Below are 18,779 nucleotides of genomic sequence, written 5' to 3' on the forward strand. Positions count from 1 at the left end.
CTACCAAAGCCATTAACTACATTATCTGGAGAGTTTCTTTCTCTAGGTATATTCAAATTATCTAGTATATGTACATCAGTATAATCAAATTGATCAGTAAAATGTTGAACAATAAGCTCATCGTCAGAACTTTCATTATAAAAATCGGACAAATTAGCAGTGCGACTATTAAAGTCACCAAGTAGTACAATATATTTACTATTTTGAGAAAATCTTTGAAATTCAACATCAATCTCGTTAAACGCTTCTTCTGATGTGTAATTTGTATTAACAGGTGGTATGTAAACAATGCCAAATACAATATTTTCATCAAGATCAAAAACTTTTTTGTCAACAGAAAACCAATACACAAATCTGCATTCGGTATCAAAAGTTTTAATACATTTATCCAAGCACTTCCGGTAGCCTAGAGCAATACCACCAGACCTATGGCTTGTAATTTTATGTCTATTTTTAAAATTAAAAATAAATTCGTCACAGTTTATAACATCACAATCATCTAATTTAGTTTCTGTAAAACAGACAATATCATAGGTGTTCAGCAGTGATTTAAATTCAGGGTATAGTAATCGATTTTTGATACCACAAACATTTAAGGATAATAGTTTAATACAATTGCTAGAGGGTTTATCTACAGAAAAACTATTACAATTTGATTGAAAGTCACAAGTGTCAAATAATTCGTCTGATATAACAGTTTCGTGTTCTTTTCCTCCACGGTTATCCTAATGCGGTGAAATGCGCCTTTGTCGTCGTCCGGGGTCGTTTAATTTTTTTGGTCGGGCACCTTGTTTGTTGTACTGTCGTCGAGGTACATCATCATCTCTCTTCTCTTCATCTTTCTTGGGTGGGCAATATTCAACTCCTTCGATGAATAGGCGGTCCCGTTTGAAAAATGCTTTTTTCCGTTGTATACGGGCTTCTTGAAAGTGTGGCCAAAGTTCTTTGCGCTTATCGTTAACTTCTTTAGGAAATTGCTCACTGATACCGAAGTGAGTGTCCCTCAATTCCCTAGCTGCTTTTCTTACGAATTCTCTTTCTTTAAAATTTCGGAATCTGCAAACTATTGGCTTAGTCATGAGTTTCACTGATCCATCGGGGAACCGTTCGACATATTCTTTACCAAAACGGTGGGCGCGATCGTATTCAGCTATTCGACCTAATTTTAGTTGTTCGGTCATAAATTTCTCAATAATTTTTTCAGTGGTCTCAGACTCTTCAAACTTATCATGCATCGGTATTCCGGTAAAAATTAAATTTTCTCGCATTGATCTCGTCTGTAAGTCAATGTGTCTTGTATATAGTTCATCGAGATCTTTTTGTAAGCGAAATATAGCATCGTTCGCGACATCAGCATCTTCTCGAATTCCTGCGCATGCACCTTTGACATCTGACACATCCTTTTTTGCATCTTCAAATTTTTCATTCATGAAATTCATACCCTGCTCAACATCATCAACTCTTTTGGACACTTTTTCTACAGTTTTGAATAAATTTTGGACTGTTCTGTCAAATGTAGAAATCTTTTTTGAAAGTTCATCAAGTGTTGACATTTTTTCAAATATCATATTAACCTTTTGAGTAAGATCGTCTAGTTTACAATTTGTGTCTGAAAAAGGATTCACCATTGGCTGCATAACAGAGTTTATATTATGTGGAGTACTGGTGTAAAAACCCACGGCCGGCGAATTTGGAGACTGTTGTATAAAATTTGGATTCTGGACTGGTTGCGTCATTGAGTAAGATTGAAATTGTTGTCTATTTTGAGTAACTGGGGTATCGTAAGCGGGAACATTAAAAGTTGCCATATTTACAGTTTTGGTCGAGTCTTCATTTGTAATGTTTTTGTTTACATTTCTCTTTGTTTTGTTTACGTTTGACGAGGACTTTTGAGTATTAGTCACTGCCTTTTTGTTTGGTTTCTCACCACTCACATTCTGTGTACTTGACTTTTTCCTTTTTCTAACCTTCTTTTCTCCTTTTTTTGAATTCATAAAGACAAACTAATGTTCCTTTTGTAAAATGTCATATTCTATCACTATTAGTTCACTTGAAAACACTTCATATTCCACTAGTAAATTATTCTTTGTAGGAGAGAAAAAAAACACGACATTTTAAAGGGACACTAGCTACGGGATGTATTATGATTTTTTTTTTTAGTTTTTAAATGTCAGTATGGTTCATTTTTCAAAATAAGCCAAGAAATATTAAAATGAATTATGCACTTGCAAGTGAATAATTCGACATCATTGAATCATTTTTAATCTTTAAACTGAAATTAAACAGACCTATAAAAATCCAATTGCACGATTTTCAAGTGATATCTATTTATATCTATATTTATGTTTATATCGCTTATATGGTCATCAGACGGTCAATTCGATAGTTGCTTACAGTCATCAGTCATCAGTTGCTTATCCGTGATACACTACAAAAGTAGGAAAGAATAAAGAAGAAAAGTTAGTAGAATACTTGATGGCGTCTCAGTAGACTAAACTACACTCGAAACGAAGCTACATAATTGAGCCCATGCCCTGTACACTTGTAAATTTAAGACTTTTTATGATTTGTATAATGTTTTACATTGTTATAAATCAATATGAGAATTTGAAAGGTAGCATCCCTTTAAACACAGAATATCACAATATGAAATATGGGTTAAAAATGTTTTAAAGAAGGTCATTATGGTTATATATTGTATAAACATTTTATTATGGTATTTAGTTTGTTCGGAAATATGAATTCTTCGTCATTAGAGTGTTTTAACAGGCGCATAAACGTATCATATTCATAGATAAAAGTTGACATCGAACCAACCAAAACGTTTAATTTGTTAAAAAATATATTGTTGATTTCTAACAAAACAAGACAAAATGGCAATGATAACAGACCAGAGATTGAAAGAGATGGAAGAGGAAATGAGTCGGTAATAACCGAATAGAAAATGTCATAATAATTAATATCCCCAATACATTTTATACAGAATCAAGATTCATAAAATAATGTACACAGTCTAGTACTTTTACTAACTTCTACTAGATACGCAACGAACTGGTTATTCTTCTATGCCTTTTTGGGAAAAGAAGAACCCTCCACCTTCCCTCATAATGTTTGATTAAGTTCAGCTTTGTCATCCAGACTTACAAATCCATGACTGACGGTGCAGATATACATGTACATATATCCCTAGTTCAAGTAGTTGTTACTGTTAGTGTTAGAGACAAAAATTGAAAGCAGTGACAGTGTCTGTGTGAGTAGTCAAATTGGCATTCCTAGGCTACACGTCCGCCCATGGGAATCAATGATAATGCAGTGATACGGAAGGACAAGCGTCATGTGCCAATTGCGCTTATCAACCAGAAATGGCGCATAGAGTGACAAATGTAAGGGCCTACACAGCGCACAATATTTTCACTTTGTATTGATACATTTAGATATCATCACATGGATTTCCAATCATGTTTTGTGTCGCCATGTGTGTGTACACAACTGTGTAGTGTTTCCTTAAATGATGGGAGCACCTATATATATTTTTGGTACATTACAGGTGTTTTCCTATGTTAATAATAGCAACATGCAGTATTACTGATTACCCCGGAAATGTAATAAACTATCATTCATGATATAATTTTTTTATATAAACAACTTTAAAGTTGTGAAATTTGGCTAGTACAGACAAGAATTTTTCTCTAATTATAATCTTTCAAGTTAGCTTGCTTTTATTTCGATTGAAAAACCCAAAAGCCTTTATATGAATAAATCATTTTTCTCCATAAAAGGCGCTTTACTGTTCTTGTCAATTTTTTGGTCTTTGCAGGGTTTTCCCTGGGCCAATTATTTTTTTCGCCACCTCTTTCGCCGAAACAATATATTTTTCGCCACTTTATTATTTTTTTCACCAAGTAACACAAATATATTTTCTTTTAAATTTTTTTCTTTTTTTTCAGCCCCCCCCCTAAATAAGAAGTGGTTTTTACAACAAAACGAATCATCTTATCACTTGGAATTGATCCCTCATGTAAGGTGTAGTCATTCAACATTGAAGGGTTACTCTCATGCCAACCTTTTGAATAGATTTCTTCATAACGACAGTTTTCTTTTCTAGACCATCGTAAATAAGTAAAACTATATGCTTTAAACACATGTGTCACTGAAACGACTTTGAAGTACCCAATCAAATCAATGATCTATATGAAAGTTAAATTGTTAAGTTTTAAATCAGAGAACTTTCTTGCTTTTGAAAATTTTTCGTCATACATGTAACAACAATTTTCTTTTCTGGACTAGTATTACTAATGTTATTTCAACTGATCGGGCGGAGCTAGGTTTTAATTTGCATAAGGACAGTCTATTTGAAGATGTGTGTGATAAGGATGATTGCCGTTATAATTATTACTGATTTCGAATCACCTATCAGTGTCATCAAAGGAATTTACAAAAGAATTACTGGACACTTCATTGATGAGTTTATCCTAACACACCTATCTATAGATGGACTGGTTTATTATGAGCGAACCGGTTAAACTCCGCCCAGTCAAGTGAAATAAATCGAGTAATACTATCATTAAAAGAAGGAGAGGAAGCGTAAAAATTTTGTTTCAAAAACGTGCGTTGCAAAGTGGTTAATAAATCCCTTATGTGACATGTGACAGAAGCCAGTTAACCATATCATTTTGTCATATTATCATACAATCTAAGACAACACCTTTATTAATTAGTCCTTTGATGTGGATAGCTATGAATGCAATCAGCTGATTATTGATTTTCTGTCAAAATCTTAACGAGTTTAAGGTGAATTCCGAGTATTGTCTGATACATTATATGTAGGTAAAGTCAGAGAAATCCGAAAAAGGTAAATAAACAAGATGGCTGAAAATAAATCGTTATATATATTTCTTTCCCCGAATTCTTTCGCCAATGACGAATTTTAATCGCCACAATTATTATTTTTTCACAAATGGCGAAAATGGCGACCGCCAGCGGAAACCCTGTCTTTGGCTTGTTTTGACATTTTGTAAACATGCCTTCAGTGAAATTGTTGTTGCGTCTTATTAATTAATGTTAATCTGTACTGTTATTCTTGTCATTGTGATGAAGTTATAATAATACAAAAAGTGCAGAGGAAATGCCAGAAACATCTTCTAATACGGAACGTCTGGAATAAGCAATGATAAGTATGGTAAAGACAAGTTTGGAAAAAAAGTAACATGTAAAAGTAACATGGCCAGGATTTTTTAATTTGTTGGTTAAGGGATTTGCTAACCCGATTTTGCTGACTTGCAGAATATAAATAGAATTGACTTTTCATGCTTTTTTATTCCCGCTGAGTCCGAGTCAGAGTCGGACCGGGCTGGCCGACCCTAACAAAAGCATTATCTCTAGAAAATAAATAAAACATCCTTTTTTATGAAATGAAATGCATTAAACACTAACAGAATTGATAACATTTCCAATTTACATTTCTAAAAATAGACAAATCAATCATAAATGACCTTGAAATGTCGTTTGTGTAAATAATTTTGCCAAATGTAACCTGTGTTTAAAACCAATTACACATTAAGTTCATTTCCCATATTTGTCAACATTTGATAAGATAGATTTGTATTGATAATAAAAAAACCTTGTTCATTTGAATATAAAACATATAAAAAACGGGAATGCATGACAACTGATGTACCCGATGGGCTTCTACGTTTGTGAAATGACGATTTAATTTGGTCTTTGTCTGTGGACACATACCCCCTTTTTTCACAGAAATTGATTAGACACAATGTCTATGTGTATCTCCTTTATATCAGGAATGATTTACACAAGAAAAAATAGTATTCAACAGAAGTAATTTAAAAAACTTGCATTGATAAGGAATGAAAAGCAGCTGCAAATCGGATTTAAAACTATAACTAAAAAAAAATACCCTTTTCCTCTTGAAATTTGTTTCGAATTTTGTGCCTAAAAAATTTGAGTTTCTCAAATTATGATTTTCTTTTGGATTTTTTTGTTGCCACAATTGATTCAGAGTTCCTTTATACATATATATGTTTGTAGTAATTTGACTGATATAAGTTTTATTTGACTGATATAAGTGTTTAACAAATAATTTCAATAAATTATAAGTTTTAAATGTCATATATCACAATTTCCATTTTAAGAATATTTATTTAACAGAGAAAAAACTGTTCACTAACTATTTCATGTATATAAATATTTATAAAAACTTGTGAGTCTGGTTTCAAACAATTTATTCCCTTATTGCAATAATTTCCGTGTATATTTCATGTTTCATGTGCCATTAGATGGCAATTTAGATATGGGGATATGTAGTCTACTAATGCAAATTTGACTACTGGTCCTCTTGTGTGGGGTACTGGTTGGGCAGACACTGCCAAAATAAAAATTTTATAATAATAGAAAATACTATGACATACAAATACATTGATCTGAAACCAGAATATCCATCCCCTACCTACATATATATTCATCCAGATTTATTTCAGCATTAACAAGCTAATTATTGTGTCATCTTGTGGAGAGATGTCTCATTGACAATCATACCACATCTTCTTTTTTTATTAGCAAGGATTGTATCCCTTGGTCTGTCAAACTTTCAGTTTTTGTTGAATTGAACTACAGGTACAATAACTACTGTGAAAGTACTTTTATTTGTGGGGTACCAATTTTCGTGGTTTTCGTGGTTGACTTTATCCACGAATTTAAGTGTCCAATGAAATAAAACAACAATTGTTCAAATGAAGACATGGAAAGATACCCATGTAGGTTTAACTACTGATCTGATCTAGAGAATATATTTAAATACTCTAAATCTTATAATACTTTAATTGCAGTCACAGAACTAAAAATGTATACCCATTTAATCTTTAATAACCTAAATTGTACAACTTTTGATCTTTTAATTCTCTTAAAAAATATTTTTGATCAATGGAATTCATATTTCCGGTATTGATATCCTTGTATGATAAAGTGTTCATTTTATATCCTCACAGTTCTCGTACATATGGGAAATGATAAATTCATGCTGGGCTTGATTTTGATTAGATTTATTTGACAATTTAAGATACGTTTATAGCATTTGTTTATCTTACTGTTTTCTTTAGGTGACAGATATTAACACCTTTAATGGCCTTTAATCTGTTGATCACGTTTTCTTGGGTTAATTAGTGTTGTCACTACGATTTACACAGGTCAATGTTTTCTTTGCAATTTCCTTCAATCCAGACTATTTGTTACCTCAGTTTCTGAAAGCTTTTATTTTTTATAATATTTTTTTTTTAGAAAACTTAAATCCACGAATATAAAAACCCACGAACATGTAAATATTGCTCAAACCACAAAAATTGATACCCACGAATTAAAGTACTTTCACAGTAGTACATGTATCTGTTGATATTTCTCTGGTCTGGCTGACAGTGGAATGTATATTACAAAAAAAAAATATATATCTCCATATACTAGTATATACCAAAGATTTTTGTATAGCACTATACAAATCCTTACCCTCACATTAAAAAAAGGAAAGAATATCCTTAAATTAATATGAGGCTTTTGATTTGTGATGTCTTGTGCAGCTTTGTAATAGATTGAGTAAATGTTTCAATTTTTTTGCATACTTAATGTTTTTTTTTTACACGAAATTCCCCCTACAGTACAATGAACTCAGTTCAACAATAGTGAATATGTTATTTGAGGTTCAATCGTCACACCTTACTTGTCTTTTTCAGATTTGAACAAGAAATATTGGCTCCAAAAGGCCAGGGTTCTAAGCCACATCCTATGATAATAGGATCAAGAACTTTCACCAATGTTCAAGCCAGGATATCATCAGATCCCCCTTCTGTTGGGCACCCCCCTCCTCCACCCTTGAGAAAACCACCCACAGCTCCACCTGGTAGTAAGCCTGCAGGACCACCATCAGTTTCCTTGCCAGCTTCAGGTATGTATACTTTACTGTTCTGTACCTGGTCAATATATATTCCTTTATGTATTTTATTGCTTATTTTGGATTCTGTTTATATATGCAACAATGACAAAAGGTCTTGTTAAACTTATTTAACCCTGCTTGGCTGCTAATGTAAGAGGTCAAATGTACATGTATATTTATCAAAAGGTTAATAGCTATAGCCTATATCTTTACAACATGCAATTATTAAATGAATAACCTAGAAAAAAACAGAATACATTTTATTTCATAAAGTGCAGAGAAGTGCAATCAGGTCTATGTAACACTTATCAATTATTTGAAAATATTAAAAAAATTTCAAATTTAAAAATTTTGAAATTCGATTGAAGTTTTAAAATATCATAATTCCAAACATCTGAAAATTTATAAATTTTTTAATTTTCAAAATTCAAAATTACATTTTTTCAAATGTTTGGAATTTTGATATTTTAAGACTTTAATCAAAATTTCTTAAATTTGAAACTTTTGAATATTTTGAATTGATAAGTGTTACACAGACCCAATCAGCATATATACATTAGATTAAATACAGTTTTTGAAAATTGCAAATACTTATTTATTAAAATATTGGTATGTGTGGACCTGATTATTTACATTACTTTACATGTATTTTTCAGTGTTGGCAGCTCCCCCACCACCGCCTCCTGCCTTACTACCAAAACCAAAGGATAAATTAGACATGCCACCATTAGCCCCTCCTCCTCCCCCTCCACCCGCAATCAGACCTGCATTTGTTCCCCATCAAGTCAGACATCGACCTCCTCCACCTAGGCTTCCACCACACAGGTTTGGACCACCAGGCCCAGGACAGTATTATGGACCTCCAGGTGGACCTGGACCCCATGGTTTCCCCGGACCACATGGACCTGGACCCTATGGCCCTGGACCACATGGGCCTGGTCCTGGCCCCATGCCTCCTTATAGAGGACCTGGACCAATGGGTGGACCAGCTCCTCCAGGTCCAATTGGACCAGGCTATGGATTCAGTGATGGTGTCCAGCATATGATGGCTAATGAAGGCAGTGGTAATAGTATCAGTAGTGGTCTTACAGGACCACCTAAGGAGGAAAAACCTAAAATGGTGATCTCAGCAGGTCCAGTTATAAATAAACCAAAGTTAGAAAAAAAGAAGAAAAACAAGAAAGCAAAATTGGAGACAACAGTTACAGAAACAACCACAATAGTTACGCCTGTAGACACTGGACCCAAAGTTGTAGCTGGTCCAACAATGCCTGTAGAATTAATGGGGGAAGAAGCTATTTCTATGGAAGCAGAAATGGAAGATAGCACTGGAAAAAAGAAAAAAGACAAAAAGAAAAAGTTTATACGAACAGCTGCAGGACAGATATGGGAAGATCCAAGTTTAGAGGAATGGGATCCAGGTATGTAATTTAAAGGAAATCATAGTTTTGAAATCAAGAATCAAGTATTTAACTTTGGGCACATATCCTTTAGTAATATAGTTGTAAAATGTGTTCAGTATGACTGTCAACGTCAACTTAAGAATATACATAGTAAGAGTGATACTATGAATACCGGTAAAAGCTTATATCTCAAAAAATATTGATCATATATAAAGCTTCTGGAAATGGCGAAATTCAAAAAGTGAAGATCTATTTTCTGTCTATTTTACCAAAATTTCCAGACAGATACTTATAGAAATAATTGTTGATTTTCACCTTATATAAAAAAGAAGATGTGGTATGATTGCCAATGAGACAACTATCCACAAAAGACCAAAATGACACAAACATTAACAACTATAGGTCATCGTACGGCCTTCAACAATGAGCAAAGCCAATTGCATTACTGGTTATTATCTTGAAAACTTAAATGCCATTTCGTTCCTTCATCCATCCAATATAATGTTAAAGTTTTGGTTGGTGGGGGTTTACCATGAATTTTAGGTAACATCAAGTAGAAAATTAGTTTACTTATTCTTAACGATTTAACCTTTTTGAAATATAAGCAAAATGAAGGTTGTAATCCAGATTTCACAATTCACTGAACATTGAAATGTGATACTGCTTGTTTTCATAGTGTCATATGAACACAATCACACTCTTTCCTTCACATTTTCTCTGTAGCTTATTGTTAAACTGTACAAAAACTTGAATACTAGGGATTCATTATTATTCATTGGATACCAATTTTCATGGATTTTGTGGGTACATAAGAACAATGATTTCAAATGTTCAACGAATTACGAATTTTCTAAAGGAATGAGTGCGGACTTTGCTAAAACCACAAAATTTGATATATCCACAAAAAGGTAAGTTTTCCTCAGACCACGAAAATTGGTACCCACAAAAATAAATGAATCCACAGTAACAGGAGTTTAATGCAAAAGAACTCAAAAGCTCAGTCACTTATAGATAAACATACTAAATACATTGCAGTTGTAATGATTAACAATTTGTTGTTTCAGATGATTTTCGTATGTTTTGTGGAGATTTAGGAAATGAAGTAACAGATGAATGTTTGGCTAGAGCATTCAGTAAATATCCAACATTTGTCAAGGCTAGGGTGTTACGAGACAAAAGAACAAATAAAACAAAAGGTTATGGATTCGTTAGTTTCAGGGACCCCCAAGATTTTGCAAGAGCAATGAGAGAAATGAATGGTATGTACATATTAACATTAATATACAAAAGATTGTATTAGCTTTTTCAACATTCCTAAATCAGTTTGTGCCAAACTGTTTTTGATTTGTCTGACCAAAACAGAAATTTGAACTTTTCTTTTATTTTTATAGAGTTTGTCTGACCAAAAAAGAAATTTGAACTTATTGTATAATTTTTTCTACTAAGAAATTAAGAAAAATCTATCTGACAAAAGGAATTTTTGTCTAATATTTTCTTGGTCAGACAAAGTTTGGGATATACTGCCGAAATGATTTACAAATTTTTGGCAGCCAAACAGGGAGAAGGCATGACTTGGTAAAGAGAATATAGGGACAGATGAATGATCCAGAAGGTGTGCAAATTAGCATATTGCATTGATAATTTGTTCTAAATTAGAACTTTTGTTGTTGAGCAAAGGTTTTTTATCCACTTAGACATTGATCTTTAAATTTATACTTTTAGAATTGTTGGTTAGTTTTTTGGTTCTAATTGTGTGTTATTGTAGTCCAGCAAAGTTGTCACATGCACTTCTTCCCCAGGTGTTCTATTCATGAAAGTATAAGAAATCTAATGCTAATACTTTTCATTTGTTTTTTTAAGACTGAAGGTTAAACATTAGTACTAATGTTAACAAGTAGAACTCTAAATAAGTAGGAAATTTTGTAGTCAGCTTCAAAATAAGGAAAATGTTTTTTGTTAAAACACAAATGTAATGGATTGACAGACTTGGTGTTTGGCCTTACCTGCAATACAAATTTTTATTATGTTTACAGGTATTATAAACAATTTCAGTTCTTTTCCACATGTTTTTGAAATAAAATTGATGACAGGATTTTTTATACCAAAAATTATGGGAAGCCGAATGTATTTCATTAATAGTTTTACCAGAAAAATGGCTTAAAAAGACTAGTTTAAATTTTATAAGGATACACCAAGATTTGAAGAGTTGTTAAAATAGCTATAATTCAAACTGGAAGTTTGCCATGTAGAAGAAATAGTGAATAATAGGCAAATTAACTCATAGATACCAGGCTTAAAAATTTTCACTAGATGTGCTTTATGTCTGCAAAAAACTCACCAGTGACACTCAAATCAATTAGTTAAACATGCAAAATAAAGTTGGAGAGTATTAAAGACCTGAAATTCTGAAAGATTTTAAAAAGCTATTGTCATCTATTCTTATGGAAGAAAAGCCTTAGTTTTTCCAAAAATATTAAAAGTTTTTGTACAATCAAAAGATATATGACCAACCTGTGACAGAGATAATCAGAAAATTAAAATCTAGAGGATAATACATTAAAGAAACAAGGCAAGTGTACGATATGTAGCAATATGGATAAACACATACAGGTGTAAGAAATTGCAAACTCCCTCAATAATGCCTGTTTCAAGTCAGGAATATGACAGGCCTTAGTCATTCATTTGATGTGTATGAGCTTTTGATTTTGCCATTTGATTAGAGACTTTCATTTATGAATTTTTCTTGGAGTTCAGTATTTAGGTGATTTTACTTTTTACAAAGCAGTTGTAATATTAGATGCTCCTGAAGGAGTTTTTGGCTGAATAACCAATTATTTTGTTTAGTAGACAAGACCAGTCATGAATTAAATTAGGTAAAGGTAAAGTTGTTAAAATCATGTGAGCTCTTAGTTAAATTTACCTAATATGTACCATGACACACTCACATACATATCTCAATACATTTGGCAAAGAAAGAGTTACTTGTGGTACTTATAAAATGTCTAAAATAGAAAAACCAAGTAGATGTAAGGTCATAGTAAAGAATCTAATACCAAAAGTCATTTTGTGAAACACTAAAGTCATTTTTCAATGAAATCAAAGAATGTTTAGAGTTTCACAAATAGTTTATATTTTACTTTTTTACTCCTGATTTAAAGAATCTCAATTTTGTTTTAATTAAATCAAACTATAAGCAGCAAAATCCTCAAACTGGCCCATTTTTTCATGGTTCATTGGCCAATTTTTTTGTGTGTTTTGGTGTGTTTGTTAGATGCAATAACCAATAGTGGGGTAGTCAGTACATCATATATATTTTGTTAATGAATGTTTAAAATAAATGCTTTAATGATAAGTAGCGTAGGCAAGACATCTCATTGTGTTTATTCTTGTGCATATTATACCTTGTAAGTTAGTTAAACATGGAATCAATATAATGATAAAATATTGATTCACTTTGTCAATTTATGTTTGGGGTAAAAATTGTATTCAAACTGTCGACCAAGATGATTGGTTGATTAAAAAGATATGCATAACTGATCCTTTATACAAGGCCTTTTATTGGAATGTTCAGATCTAACACAAACTACAAACACATCTAACACAGCAATGCGAAAGATCTGATTTTAACTAGATTGGTATTAAAGCGTCAATTGATAGAATATAAAAAATGGTGATGCCCATACAAATACCTGAAAGTAATTTCATTAAAACCTGTTTGCTTACGTGGGGAATATTCTAAAAGATGTTACAGTCTACAAAATTCATCATATGCATTTAACCTTTGCTGATCAAATGAATTGGTGATTAAATTACCAACAATAACTTGTCATTGCTGCATTGGTTATTGACAATTAATTTATAAATCTGATGAGATGAAGAAATTAAGAACTCTGCCATAAAAGATATTGGCTCAGCATGTTATAACAAACATAATATCAATTGCAGATTGTTTATTTGTCACAGTATAAGAGTTCATACATGATATCATATACACTTTTGAATGCTATAAATGAACTCTATTTAAACAGATTAAGGATTATGAAAGATAGCAAAATAAATGTATTGCAGAAATGATACTGTTCTCAGAACATTAGAAAAAATACATGTTTGAGCCACTCTATTTAACCAGGTTTAATCCACCATTTTCTACATTTGAAAATGCCTGTACCAAGTCAGGAATATTACAGTTCTTGTTCATTTGGTTTTAATGTGTATTGTTATTGGATATTGCCATGTGATTATGGACTTTCCGATTAGAGTTTGTGATTTTACTTTTTAGTTGAAGATCCTATGTTGCCCTATAGATCCCTTTTCTTGATTTATTGGGGTAAAGATGGCAAGAGAACACATATAGTCTCTTGTTGGTTAGCAATATTTTAGCCCTCTTCTCTTCCTGTTTGTGAGTGCATCCAACATAGTGCAGTGAAGTGACCATAAATATGTCAATTTTAAGCAATTTATTCATGATATATTTATAATAAACTTACAAGCATTATTTAAAAAAAAATTATATAACCTTGCTTTTTAACCGCTTACTGTCTTGCCCTCCTTCCTGAAAGTACGAGACATTAGGGATATTCATAAGCAGCAACATCAACATATGCTTTTTATACGACCACAAAATTTGAAAATTTTTCGTCTTATATTGCTATCACGTTGGCGTTGTCGTCGTTGTCGTCATCGTCGTCCTAATACTTTTAGTTTTTCGCACTCTAACTTTTGTAAAAGTGAATAGAAATCTAAGAAATTTAAACACAAGGTTTATGACCACAAAAGGAATGTTGGGATTGATTTTGGGAGTTTTGGTTCCAACATTTTAGGAATTAGGGGCCAAAAAGGGCCCAAATAAGCATTTTCCTTGGTTTTTGCACTATAACTTTAGTTTAAGTTAATAGAAATCTATGAAATTTAAACACAATGTTTACGACCACAACAGGAAGGTTGGTATTGATTTTAGGAGTTAAGGTCCCAACAGTTTAGGAATTAGGGGCCAAAAAGGGACCCAAATAAGCATTTTTCTTGGTTTTCGCACCATAACTTTAGTACAAGTAAATAGATATAAAGGAAGGTTGGTATTGATTTTGGGAGTTTTGGTCTCAACAGTTTAGGAAAAAGGGGCCCAAAGGGTCCAAAATAAAACTTTGTTTGATTTCATCAAAAATTGAATAATTGGGGTTCTTTGATATGCCCGAATCTAACTGTGTATGTTGATTCCTAATTTTTGGCCCCGTTTTCAAATTAGTCTACATTAAGGTCCAAAGGGTCCAAAATTAAACTTAGTTTGATTTTGACAAAAATTGAATCGGTTGGGTTCTTTGATATGCTGAATCTAAAAATGTACTTAGATTTTTTATTATTGGCCGAGTTTTCAAGTTGGTCCAAATCGGGGTCAAAAATTAAACTTTGTTTGATTTCATCAATAAATGGGGTTCTTTGATATGCCAAATCTAACTGTGTATGTAGATTCTAAATTTTTGGCCCTGTTTTCAAATTGGTAAACATTAAAGTCCAAAGGGTCCAAAATTAAACTTAGTTTGATTTTAACAAAAATTTAATTCTTGGGGTTCTTTGATATGCTGAATCCAAACATGTACCTAGATTTTTGATTATGGGCCCAGTTTTCAAGTTGGTCCAAATCAGGATCCAAAATTATTATATTAAGTATTGTGCAATAGCAAGAAATTTTCAATTGCACAGTACTCAGCAATAACAAGAAATCTTCAATTGCACAGTATTGTGCAATAGCAAGTATTTTCAATTGCACAGTATTGCGCAATAGATAGAAATATCCAATTGCATTATATTGTGCAATAGCAAGAAAGGAGTAGGTCCGGTAAGGACCGATTTTGGCCTCAATTTTCAGTTTCATCTGACGAAAGATTTTCACCACTTTTTAAACACTTAAGTGTCTATTTCATTTGATTCAATTATTTTTTGTGAAAATTTTAACTCATTTAGTCATAAAAAACGATCCGATTCAAGCTTAAATATGAAAAATCTACCAAATATGCAAAAGAAGGTCACTTTTAAAATGTATTTTGTCAAAAATGAAAGTGGCCGCATCCGTGTTCATCCTCAATCTTTATATATGTTATGTATTATCATCAAATACAACTTCCATTTTAATATTTTGGATGAACACGAATGCGGCCACTTTCGTTTTACACGGAAACTGTCTAAAATATAACTAAAATGCTTGAATTTTGATGATTTCGGTAATTTAGCACGACTTAATGGTGCTAGTTCTCAATATATGTGCATTGTATTGCCAAAAACAGCCAATATTTATGTAGCAGAACCATTCTACTATCCAATAAATAACTAAAAGTTTACATTTTAACAATTTTGTAAAACTGCTATATTTTGGGGCCAAAAAGGGCTCTTACCGGACCTACTCCTTTCAATTGGAGTTATCTTTCTTTTTTGTCCAGAATAGTAGTTGATCAACTTTTTGAATCATTTTTATACAATAAACAATATACTAGTATATTCACTGCCAACTGATAAATTAAAACAATCTTTACCATTTAGTGATAACAAGCACGTTTTTTACATTTTGATATTTTATGATGTATTTAAATGAGTGATTTTTGTTGCAAACTCCATTAGAAATTTGAATTGAGATCGGTTTTCGAATAAAGGATAGGGGGATGTGAAAAAAAAATTGGGGAGGGGGGTCAATTTTTCTCATTTCAGATTTCATAAATAAAAAGAAAATTTCTTCAAACATTTTTTTGAGAGGATTAATATTCAACAGCATAGAGGATTGCTCAAAGGCAATTTTTTTTTTTAAGTTCATTAGACCGCATTCATTCTGTGTCAGAAACATATGCTGTGTCAACTATTTAATCACAATCCAAATTTAGAGCTGAATCTAGCTTGAATGTTGTGTCCATACTTTCCCCAACCGTTCAGGTTTCAACCTCTGCGGTCGAATAAAGCTGCGCCCTGCGGAGCATCTGGTTGTTTTTACTATTGCAAATTTAAAAAAAAACGCATGGAGCTTTTAGATAAAATTGAGAAAGGAAATGGGGAATGTGTCAAAGCGACAACAACCCGACCATAGAGCAGTCAACAGCCGAATGCCATCAATGGGTCTTCAATGTAACGAGAAACTCCAGCACCCGGAGGCGTCCTTCAGCTAGTCCCTAAAAATGTGTTGACATGAATATCAATTATATGGTCTTTTTATAAATTTTCTGTTTGCAAAACTTTGAGTTTTTCGAAAAACTTAGGATTTTCTTACCCCTGGAGTAGATTACCTTAGCCGTATTTGGCACAACTTTTTGGAATGCTCTTCAACTTTGTATTTATTTGGCTTTTTTTTAAAAACTATTTTGATATGAGCGTCACTGATGGGTCTTATGTAGACGAAACGCGCGTCTGGCGTATACAATTATAATCCTGGTACTTTTGAAAACTATTTACACCACTCGGTCGATTCCACTGCTGGTGGACGTTTCGTCCCCGAGGGTATCACCACCCCAGTAGTCAGCACTTCGGTATTGACATGCATTTCAATTATATGGTCATTTTTATAAATTTTCTGTTTACAAAACTTTGAATTTTTCGAAAAACTAAGGATTTTCTTACCCCAGGAGTAGATTACCTTAGCCGTATTTGGCACAACTTTTTTGGAATATTGGGTCCTCAATGCTCTTCAACTTTGTATTTATTTGGCTTTTTTGACTATTTTGATAGGAGCGTCACTGATGAGTCTTATGTAGATGAAACACGCGTCTGGCATATAAAATTATAATCCTGGTACTTTTTGAAAACTATGTATACTAGTTCAGTGCTAATGGACGTCATAGTTAACTCCAAATTATACACAAGAAACTAAAATTAAAAATCATACAAGACTAACAAAGGCCAAAGATTCCTGACTTGGGACAGGCGCAAAATGTTGGCGGGGTTAAACATGTTTGTGATATCTCACCCCTCCCCCTATACCTCTAGCCAACGTAGAACAGTAAATGCATAACAATACGCACATTAAACTTAGTTCAAGAGAAGTCCGAGTCCGATGTCAGAAGATGTAACAAAAGAAAATAAACAAAATGCCAATAATACATAAATAACAACAGACTACTAGCAGTTAACTGACATGCCAGCTCCAGACCTCAATTAAACTGATTGATATACCGGTATTATGTCTTCATCATATGAATAGCAGGCACAATCTCTCCCGTTAGGGGTCTAGTATCATACTATCATAAAATATATGAGAAGAACATAACCCGTGTCATGACAACAACTGTTTTTTAAATAAATGTGTTTAGTTCCGGTGCAAATACCCTATAAGTGAATCAATAATAAAGCCAACATATGCAATTTTTAATGACCTGACAGCAGTATCGTAACTATATCCATTCTAAATAAGTGTTTAAAGGTTTTGTTAGCTTTTGAGGTGAATACTGACATTTTTATGTTTTGTAAAGAATATTACCATAAAAGATTAAATGTGAAATACCTGAACGTATAAGATGTCTGCATGTTGAGTTATATTTACGAATTATTTCCTTATACCTATGATAAAATTTAGTAAATGTTTTGACTACTAAGTTTGTGATATCGAAATCCCTGGTGTAATAATTTTTCAGTAATACATACATTTCTCTCGCTAAAATCTAATATGTTGTTACATACACGAGTGAAGCGTACAAGATGTATATTTTAGAAATGAGATTATGCAATGTTTTTGAGGTACCCATATGTACTTTTCAGTTCTTTGTTCGTTGATGTCTCCCATTTTATTTTTTTTTAACTTTTTACACATAAATTGATTATATAGTTGATTATATACTAGTATATGGATACATTAAGCAGTATTCTCAGCTGTGGTTTATCAGTTAAAATCCGGTTTCAGTTTGTAACTCGGATTTGTTTTCACTCAATTGATTAATGACTTTTGGGTAGCAATACACAGTTAGGAGTTTAGTTTCGCATTATGGCCCCTGTGGATTTTTTAAATAGGAAAGTTATTGTGTAATAAAATTCATTTTTAGACAGATGAGTGCTAATTTAGCCTTCAAAGGTGGTTTATAAGAGCATCAAGATTATTTTTTACATGTTTTACGGGCTGTTTTCTGTTTGACAGTCCGTATTTTCATAGCTAGACCGGCCATCGGTCCAGAAATTAATGTACTGTTTACAAACACTCTTTTTCTACACGAAGTTTTTGACGCAATTTTACAAAAAAATGAGACGAAAGACATATGATTTTCATTGGATTTGCTGAATGATATATGTACACAGTTTCAGAAAAGGTATGACTTCAAGCGATTGAAATTCTACTTTTAGCCAAATTTTGGGGAAATATGTGACATCTTTCCCCCCCTTTTTGCAATATTTTATAACAAATAAATGCAGATTGTTGCCATGGATACACCAAAAAGAAATTATATTTTACCATTTTATATACTGGAAATAAAATCTAT

At 32.4% G+C, this 18,779-nt stretch overlaps 1 protein-coding gene across 1 annotated transcript in view; it reads left to right on the forward strand.

Annotated features, from left to right (window-relative positions):
* Positions 1-2,765: 2,765 nt before the first annotated feature.
* LOC134698879 (RNA-binding protein 42-like) overlaps positions 2,766-18,779 on the forward strand; it is a 36,181-nt gene continuing 20,167 nt past the window's right edge. Inside the window, exons 1-4 of the mRNA XM_063560555.1 lie at positions 2,766-2,926; positions 7,737-7,948; positions 8,593-9,357; positions 10,404-10,598. Of these exons, the coding sequence (XP_063416625.1) occupies positions 2,874-2,926; positions 7,737-7,948; positions 8,593-9,357; positions 10,404-10,598 (1,225 nt within the window). The 5' untranslated portion in view covers positions 2,766-2,873. The remainder of the gene's footprint in view (positions 2,927-7,736; positions 7,949-8,592; positions 9,358-10,403; positions 10,599-18,779) is intronic.

Source organism: Mytilus trossulus, unplaced genomic scaffold (assembly GCF_036588685.1).
Source record: "Mytilus trossulus isolate FHL-02 unplaced genomic scaffold, PNRI_Mtr1.1.1.hap1 h1tg000024l__unscaffolded, whole genome shotgun sequence".
NCBI classification, from domain to species: domain Eukaryota; kingdom Metazoa; phylum Mollusca; class Bivalvia; order Mytilida; family Mytilidae; genus Mytilus; species Mytilus trossulus.